Source organism: Stegastes partitus, unplaced genomic scaffold (genome assembly GCF_000690725.1).
Source record: "Stegastes partitus isolate 25-593 unplaced genomic scaffold, Stegastes_partitus-1.0.2 Scaffold797, whole genome shotgun sequence".
Taxonomy (NCBI): domain Eukaryota; kingdom Metazoa; phylum Chordata; class Actinopteri; family Pomacentridae; genus Stegastes; species Stegastes partitus.
Window position 1 is genome coordinate 244,555 of NW_007578528.1, and position 9,420 is coordinate 253,974.

General features: G+C 46.1%; 1 protein-coding gene across 1 annotated transcript in view; it reads left to right on the forward strand.

Annotated features, from left to right (window-relative positions):
- Window positions 1-259: 259 nt before the first annotated feature.
- sphk2 (sphingosine kinase 2) overlaps window positions 260-9,420 on the forward strand; it is an 18,093-nt gene continuing 8,932 nt past the window's right edge. Inside the window, exons 1-2 of the mRNA XM_008292244.1 lie at window positions 260-337; window positions 5,029-6,382. Coding sequence (XP_008290466.1) covers window positions 5,920-6,382 — 463 coding nt within the window. The 5' untranslated portion in view covers window positions 260-337; window positions 5,029-5,919. The remainder of the gene's footprint in view (window positions 338-5,028; window positions 6,383-9,420) is intronic.

A 9,420-nucleotide genomic window follows, 5' to 3' on the forward strand; every position in this document is an offset into this window, starting at 1 on the left:
CCGGGGTGTAGCTGCAGCTCCTGCCCGCTCACTGAGCTCCTACACCGGGGTGTAGCTGCAGCTCCTGCCCGCTCTCGGAGCCTCCTGCAGGGCTGTGGATGCTCCCTGCCAGGTGTGCTGGTCTGCGGCCCGTCCCGGTGACGGACCCCGGTGAGGAGCGCAGCTGCGGGCGGCGGGGCTCCGTCACTGATTGGAGAATGTCGGTGGGTGTCGCGGGCTCTTCCTGCTCGTCATTGGGCTTCCTCTCCGCCGCTCAGACCGCCGCTGCTGCGTCTCCGCACACTTCCTGAGCGAGCCACCGCTTCGTCTGCCGTCCTGAGCGGGGAGACAACATGAGGTAACGTGGCCTTTTCAAACCGCCGCCGTTCGGGCTTTATTCTCCGGTTCTCGCTCCGCCGCTGGTTGAACGTAAACCTTCAGAAAGGGGCCGTTTTTCGAGCTCGTCGCCCGGATAGATCCGGATCTTGACGCCCGCTCGCTAGCGCTCCGTATCTGCGCTGACTTGTTCCCCTCATTAAACCGGACAAGAAACCCAACAATAAACATCAAACCGGAGCTTCTTAACGCGCCGTTAGTCCGGAAAACCGTTTTTATTTAAATAAAACTCTGATTTCTGTGTAAACTGGTTTAAACTTGCGCTGAACGGCAGCTAGCCGTTAGCCGCCGCTAGCTGAAGTTAGCTTCTGGTTCTATGTTTCCTTTCGGGCAGATAAGGGAAAAATGTGACAAAACAATCCAGTTTTTTCCACATTCCTCTGATGTAAAGCCAAATGAGACGCTGAGGTGAGCCGGTAGTATGGGCTAAACCCCAGTCTGAAATCTGTCAGCTCAATTCTAACTGCGAAAATACTAAAACAAAACATAAAATAAGAAAAAAGGAGAAATATAATGTATTTACTGGTGTCAGATCTGGAACCACTCTACTCAAACTGGTCACATCTGGACTGGATGGTCCTACAGAGGCTTTAAAACCTACTTTAAAAATGTCAAACCATTATTCTAACTGTGTTTTCTCATGTAGACCTCATTAAAGGAATAAAACCTTTAATAAAAATACTCTTTAAAACACTTTCTCTGATTTATGAAACCTTTATTCTACCTGTGAAAGTCCAGTTAAGAGGTTTCACTGCTTTGTGTTGCATGTTTGCTTGTTTAAGTCATTAAAAAGTAGAAACGAGTCTCTGGATGAATAAAGTCCATGAAACAGGTCAGATCTGAACCTGTTTATGTCAGAGACTCTGAATAATGTTTTAAACGCCGCCTCTGGTTTGTGAGATCCTGGAGCCTTTTTACACGTAGACCACATTAGAGCAGGTCTGGATCTTAAACATCTCCATATAAACCTCCATAAGTCTGGATTGGATCAGTCCAGAGAGCGTCACGTTTCAGCTGCTTCTCTAGTTTGTTAAACGCTAAAGTGGAACTGCCTTATTCTCACAGAGACCACATGAGACCAGTTCCTGATCTGAAACCAGTATAGATATCTGGAACCTGAGTCTTTAAACCCCACTTCCTGATTTGTTAAACCTTTATTCTGCCTGTGAACATGAAATTAAAAGACATTTAAGGTCAGATGAGGTCCACAGCTAACCTTCATTAGTCTGAAGTGGTTCTGGACCTGCTGTGATCCCAGTTCTGTTTGTTCCTCATTTAATTCTATTAAACCGTGTTGGACGTTTTGGGTAAAACCTGAATGTTTCTCTGAAACACTTTTACACTTTGTTTTACTGCTTCTTTCACATGTGAACCCCGTTACAGCTCCAGACCACCACACATGGACACGGCTCAGATCTGGTTTCACAAATCAGACTGTTTTCTAGAATCGTTATCCTCTCTGGCGTGATCTATCAGACCAGTCTGACTGTAGTGGTTTCAGATCTAGACCTGGTCCAGTGTGGACCAGATGTGAAATAAGCAGTGATATCTCCCTTTTGTTGTTTTTGTATTTTCCAAAGTAGATTAAAGGTTTCACAAACTTCTCTGTCGTAACCGAATCCTGATTTGGACAATTTATATTCACTCATTTTAGATCTGGCCTTCCTATAATGTGGTCTAATGTGGTCTAATGTGGTCTACACGAGGGGAAAAACAGTGAAATCTCCTTTTTTACATTCTCATTAATGAAAATAACACCCGCAGTGTGTTTTAAAGGGTTTTTAGCTTGTGTGGGTCGATATAACCCAGGATAGACCCGTCTACATTATTGATTTTAGATCTGAACCTGGTCTAACGTGGTCTAAGTGAGAGGAAACACCTGTTATAGCTCCTTCTTTTTTTTTTTTTTTACATTCTCATTTATAAATTAAAGAATTACAGTGTGTTTTAAAGGGCTTTTAACTTGTTTAGGACGACAAAACCCAGGTTTGACTTGTCTATATTAGTGGCTTTAGACCTGGACCTGGTCTAACGTGGTCTAAGTGAGAGGAAACACCTGTTAAATCTCTTTTTTTACATTCTCATGAATAAAAATAAACAGCCGCAGTGTGTTTTAAAGGGTTTTTAACTTGTTTAGGAAGATATAACCCAGACTGGACCTGAGACAAGTGTTTTAAATCTGGTCTAATGTGGAAAAACTACAAATAGAGTCAAGGTTTCACGCATTCAGAGGTGTGTGTCAGACGTCTCTGAGGCTTTACCTTAAATATCAACCGTGTCTGCTTGAGTTTCCCTTAACTTTCCTCTTAACTGCCGGATGGGAAGCGTCGAACCAGAAGCTAACTTCAGGCAGCAGGTAACGTTGCTGGTAGCTTTAGCTAGCACCTTTTATTTAGACCAAACCTCCGTTTATACCACTTTAATCACTTTCTGTCTCCTCATGTTGAACCCAGAGGCTGTAGCCATCGTGTAAACGGCTCCTCGGCTCTGTTGGGCTCTAACTGGAGCAGCAAAGTGAGCTAAGCTAGCCGGCTAGCCGCCTGCCTGTCAGGCTGCTAGCTAGCGGTTAAAGTTGTTTCTGCTGCGGCTGGTCAGAGCTGCACACACTCTGCTGGAGCTCCTCCTGAGTCCGACCTGCTGCTTTCATGCTGCTGCTGAGGTCAGAGTGGGACCCAGACCTGACTAAAATACCCTGAAGCCCGTCAGCAGCAGCAGCAGCAGCCTCATTGTGTTTGGAGCCAGAATTAGCAGCTCCTATTATTATTATTGCTGCTGGTGCTGCTGGTGCTGGTGCTGGTCCCGGTCCCGCCCTGCTCCAAGGACGAGGAGGTGCAACAATGGGCATCAGGGCTCCTGCGCTGTGGGAGCCTTTATCACACCAGGACATCAGCCAAGTATTGATTTTGTCTGCACCACAGCTTGCATAATGTTTCCTGACTGTTATAAACCCTGAGGGATGTGGCCAGTGTATTAATTTAGGGTCACACCGAGCTCCCACGGTGCTGGTCCACGGTGCTGGTCCACTCACTGCTCTTACAGTTAGAGTGCTGTGAGTTGGAGCTTTAAGCCTCTGGACCTCAGGCAGCTCACGTTTCCTCCTTTTGCATGGTCACATAAAGTCCTGTGGTGTCTTCTGTGCAGCTAGAATGGCATAAATCATTAAAAAGTTGTGTTCCTTTGATTAATTAGTTTGCAAAAACAGACAGAACCTGGATTTAGGATGTCCACAGGTGTTAGCAGCACTGGGAGAAATGGTCTCTACATGCTGTGGATCATCTGCTGTGAGTTGATGGAGAACATCCTGATCCGACAGCAGCCCTCTGAACCCCAAACAGCCTCTGGTCCTCACTGCACAGTAGTTAGAATGGCATCAATCATTTATAAAAAGTTGGTTTTCGTCAGTTATTAATGTCACAAAGACATCAGGGTGTCCACAGGAGTCACCCACACTGGAGCAGATGGAGGCTCCACGTAATGCACATATGAAGCTGTTTACAGCCTCCACAAAGTCTGAGGGACGTTCTGTCTCCTCTCTGGGTCTCATCTGTACAGATCTGTGTCTTGGTTGTGTTGTTTTCTGTGTCTCAGTATGTTTGTTTTGTCAGTTTGTGTCTCGCTTTTGTTGTTTGGTGTCTATCGTTTGTCATTTTCTGGTTTTGTTTGTAATGTTTTGTCTCCTTTTGCGTCTTGTTTTTGTAGTTTTCTGTCTCTTTTGTACCGATTTGTGTCTCCTTTATGTTGTTTTCTGTGTCTTGGTTTAGTTTTTGTCATTTTAATTCTCATTTCCATCATTTTGTGTCTCTTTTTAGTTGATTTGTGTCTCGGTTTTGTTGTTTTGTCTCCTTTGTATCGCTTTGTGTCTCAGACATGTTTAGTTTTTGTCATCTTTTGTCTCATCTTGTGTCACTTTGAGAGGTTGTAAAGCTTCAAACTCACCCACAGAAAGTGCTTTTCACAGTTTCATGGGGAGTTGTGTCTCAAATTCTTCCTGATTTAACATTTATTTGAGGCTCATTCTGAACCCGTGTTCTTGTTGGGAAAACTCTAAGACTGTTAGGTTTAAAAAAAAACGTTCAGGTCAACAGATCTCACCCACCGTGTGTCTGAACCCGGCCAGACGGCGGCCGTGGATGTGGACAGAGAACCAACATCTGCGGTCACTCTGGAGCAACCTTTCATCCTAAATAATGTGGCGCCTCAGCAGCGACGTGGAGGATGTGTGACTCTGAGTCAGAGGACAGAGAATTGCGTTATTGTCGCTGCACAGTGTACAATGAAATTACACTGGAGCGTTTACACAACCGGACAGCCGCGGAGCAGCGCCGACGTCTCCCTCAGATCTGGTTCATTTAGTGCATTAACACCATAAAACCGTCTGACTGGTGCTGCCCTTCTGCTGAACACCGTGTGCTTCAGACGCACCTTCAGCCAAAGGTCACGTTGCTTCACCCTCTAATCTCGTCCTCTTATCATCTCAGTGCTTCTCTGAACATGTTCTGCTCTTAGCGGTGGAGATGTGACACCAAAACCTTCTGCTGGTGCTCATTGAAAGCCCGGTGGGAGTGTTTAGCTCAGTGGCGGCTGCTTTAGGAGGGTTCTGCTCACGGTGACCTCCTGCTGTTGTTCCTAACCTCTGACCTTCTCTGTCCTCAGGAACAGAGATCTCTGGGAGGGAACGTGAGGCTCGACTCCAGGAGCATGACATAAAACCAAGGACCCGCCTGGAACTGTCTCCTCGTTTGTCTTTTGTTTTGTTTTGTTTGTTTGTTTTTGTTTTTGTTGTCTAGTTTCCCCACCGTCGTGGAGGAATATCACTTTAACACTACTGTGGCGGCGGCTGGCCGAGTCGCTCCTCCTGCATATCACTGAGATTCCTGATAGCAATACAGAGAGGTGTCAAAGGTCTTGAACAAGCTGCACTCGTCGTACCTCTGTGGCATTAAATCACATTTCTGGCAGCACTTACCGTGCAGGAGACTTCACAGAGATCTCTGGCTTTGTGGTAATTTAAGTTAATTCTCGTGGCCTCCTTGTCCCAACAAGGTGTGTTTTGCTTTTTGTCTCGTTCATTCTCAACCGATCTGTTTTTTTAATGAGAGTTTGTGTAATTATTTAAGGAGTTGTTGTTGATGTCCTGTAGCTGCTCGGCTGCCTTACATCGCTGCCCGTCAGGCGGCTTTAGGTTGTCTTTTATTCTTATGCAATACTTGTGAAGAACACTTTGAACGACTGACTTGTGCGTCCTGTTGCAGTCCTTCCTGTAGAAGCTGACAGATCAAACTGTGACTCCCGTTCTGGACTTTAGCGGTTTCCGACCGTCACTGGATAAAAACTCTGAACTGGAATCTGTTCTTTTCAAATGAAGACTGAGGCCCGCGGTGGACCGACCGCTGTGGCGCCGCTGCGACTTGAACTGGAGCGCTGTAGAGGAGGACTTTCAGGGAAAACGTTCTCAGACTGACTTTGATTTTTGATTTTGGACTCTTAAAGACTGTAGAAAATCCGCCCTGAAGCTGGTGAGGCCCGTAGACTTGGTGCACCACGATGCGCTCTCCAGAACCGTCCTCCCCCTCTCCGGCCGAAGCCCTCCTCCACAGCCAGTTCGCCAGCTGGGGCTCCGGCAGCAACAGCAACAACAACAGCTGCCCCAACAGCCCCGGCGGTCCCGGAGGCCTGTCCCCGGCCGCCTCCCCGACCCCGGCGCCGGCCTCCAACTACGCCTTGACCCTCACCCACACCCACGTCCACATCCAGCGCCTGTCGCCTCGGCCCGGGAAGGAGGCCCGGCTGCTACTGCCGCTGTCGGAGCTGGTGGGCTGCAGCTGCCCCCGCGCCCCGGCGCCGCCCCTGCTGGTGCTGTACTGGTACCCGCCGGGGAAGCGACGGAAAGGGGTGTCCCGGCGGCGCCAGGTGAGGGCCTACCTGGCGGAGAGCCGGCCGGAGGCTGAGAGGTGGTCGGCTGCTGTGCAGTGTTTACTCAGAGGGGTGACCGTCACTGCTGACACAGGTGAGTCACCTGCTGCCAGGTGTTCTGGTGTTTTACCTGCAGAGACTTTCAAAGGTAGAATATGAGTAAGTCTGTCATCAGGAGGCAGCTCGTCATGATTAAATCAGTGGTTGTCAAACTGTTTGAGCCACGACCCCCAAGATAACATCAGCTTGTGTTCGTGACTCAAACAGTTTGAATGTTTAATGTCTCATCAGTAATAATTCTGCTGCTCATGCGTTAAAGATGAATGTGTTAATTCCACTGATTCATCTCTTTACATGAACACGTTTAAATGAATGAATGAATGGAATTTACTTGGAAAAAATCAAAGGGAAGAAAATCTAAAAACAAAAGAAAATAATTGTAAAAAGAGGAAAACTCAATAATAATAATATTAATAATATCACATAATCAAATCATAATAATAACAAGTCAAACTTTTAATTTTCACAGCTCTGATACACATTTATCTGATAAATCTAGGGTTTATTTTATTTGTATTCTTTGTACAATGATCTGGCGACCCCCTGAAATTATCTTGGGACCCCCATGGGGGTCCCGACCCCCAGTTTGAGAACCACTGATTTAAATGATGAACCTGAGCGCCGCTGCTGTCACGCGTGTCCTCACCTATTTCTGTGTAACATGAAGTCGTGCTCCTCACTCGGAGTGGATCAGCCATTCCTCAGACTGTTGACTTTACAGAAGAATGTGAGAACCTGCAATCAGCAGATCAGATGTTTGTCCAGGAGTCCACAGATGGAACCAGCTCTGGAAACAAATCACAGCTCCACAAGCGTTGACAGCGTCTTTAGTTTCTCTGGTGTTTTGTGTCTCGTTTTTCTGTTGCTGTGTTGTTTTATCTCTCTTTGGTTTCCTTTCTGTCGTGATGCGTCTCCTTTCCGCCTGTTTTCTTGCTTTGTGTCTCATTTTGGGTCTGTAGGACAGTTTTGTCTCTTTGTGCTGATTTGGTCTCGTTTTTAGTCTCACTTGTGTCATTTCGTGGCTCTTCAGGGCAGTTTTGTCTGATTTTTGTCGGCTTGCTTCACTTTTTTCAGTCTGTTTTTCTCCCATTCGTCTTGTCTCGTGTCGCTTTGCGTCTCGTTTTTGTCTTTTTAAATCGCTTGTGTCACTTCCTGCCTCTCCTGACTTTATATATTTAACTATTTAAACTTTTACAACCTCTGCAGACCAGAAAACGTCTCCTGTTGGTCACATCCGAGTCTTTAAAGGCTTTTCTGCTGCTCTGTTTTTGGCATATTTTTAAACAAGACGTCTAGAATGCAGTGATTTTGACGATAGTTTACGATTTTAAGCTCAAATTTTATCATCTTTCTCCATTCAACCACACCTTAGTTCCAGGACCGTCGGCTCTTTGTGTCTTTACAGTTTCTACCTGATAAATTAGAGAAGAAAGCCAACAAAGTTTACTAGAATATATCAGAGAGAGACAGACACAGAAATGTGAGTTTTTGAAAAAATAGCGTGTCTTTGAAATCTTCCAGTTTTGGGGTTCAGAAGGTTGAAATGCAGATTTGTGTTCTTATTAAATCACCAGTTAGTCCTGAGGTCAGTCCTCCACTCACTTCTACACAGTTGGATTCATTTATGGACTGATTTGGGATCCCTGAACCAAGGTGATGGTTTAATTAACGGACTGACAGACTTTCACCAGTCCGACCTGAGCAGACGTCTCCGTCTAAGTCCAGGATTGTTCACAGCCTCCTTCTGCTCTGATTTCCTTTGTGAACGCCGGCTAAGTTTAGCTCCGTGTCAGAGCGACCCTTCTGAACGTACAGGAGGACGGCGGCGGCGGTCCAACATTTTAGGAACAAAAAAACAAAAGGGGATTAACGCTAATGCGCCCTAAGAGGCTGTGAGGTTTCAGAGTGTTTGTTTGTTTCACGTGTCTTGTTCTCGACTTCTTTTCTTCCCGTGTCCTTATCTGGCCTCAGCACATGTTCTGTATCACTGGGAGCTGAACGTGGAGGCGCTGAGGGTGGAGCTGCTGCATCCGGCCAAACCTCCACGCTGGTTATCCAACAGATAGCCGCTCGCTTTCTGTCTCTGCTTTCACTTGTTTCTCACACACTTGACCAGCATCTCCCATCCTGACTCTCTTTGGTCAGGTTCATTCCCTCCAGCCGTCGCTGTGTTTTCATTTCCTCCCATACCTCTGGTTTCCACGTCTCTGTGACTCTTCATGCTGCTGTGGTTCGTTGGCTTTTCTGCAGATTTGCTCTGGTGTTGTTTGTTGCGTAACGCCGGATTATCTGACAGCAGCCCTTTCATCTCCTCCCACTGAACCACATCTTAGATCGGTTTTTACACAGATTTATATTCGCTCTAATCTCCGTCCTGGAACCGTGACAGATGAGCATCTTAGTCGCACCGTTTACATAAATAATAAATGATTTAACTCTGCCTCTGCTTCACATGCTACAGGTGCCTTCTACCATAAATCAGAGCTGAAATGATTAGCAGATAACCTGCGAGGTGAAACAAAGGCGGCTGGAGAAGGAGAAAGTCCAGGGTTGAGCAACTCCAATAGCAGCTTAGCTTATGTCGGCTGAAGTCTGTCTTTGTCCCGGACAAGAAATCTACTGGCGGGTTTTATCTTCTAGAACATCACCAGAATGACGCCTTTCATCAGCCAGAGACTGTAAACACAGAACGGATTACACTGGATAACACAGTTCAGTAAAATAGACCAAATCTAAGATCAATAATGTGAATGATTAATAATCAATTAACCTCCTGAACCCTAAAAAACAGCTGCAGGTTTCAAAGACGTGTAATGAAATATCACCTAGATGACACCAGGAACTGAGAAAATTATCAGATGTTCAACTTTGCTTGAATGTTGGAAAGATTCACCAGAAATAAGCTCAAAAGTTCATCAAAATCAGGTTGTTCTACATGTCTCCATGAAGACGGTCCCAGAAATAGTGTTTGAAGCAGATCCTGACCTCCTCAGAACCACTGATCCTCCATGAAGGACTCAGCTGAGACCAACAGGAAACATCCAGAGAGTTTTCAGGTGTTTCCTCAGAGAG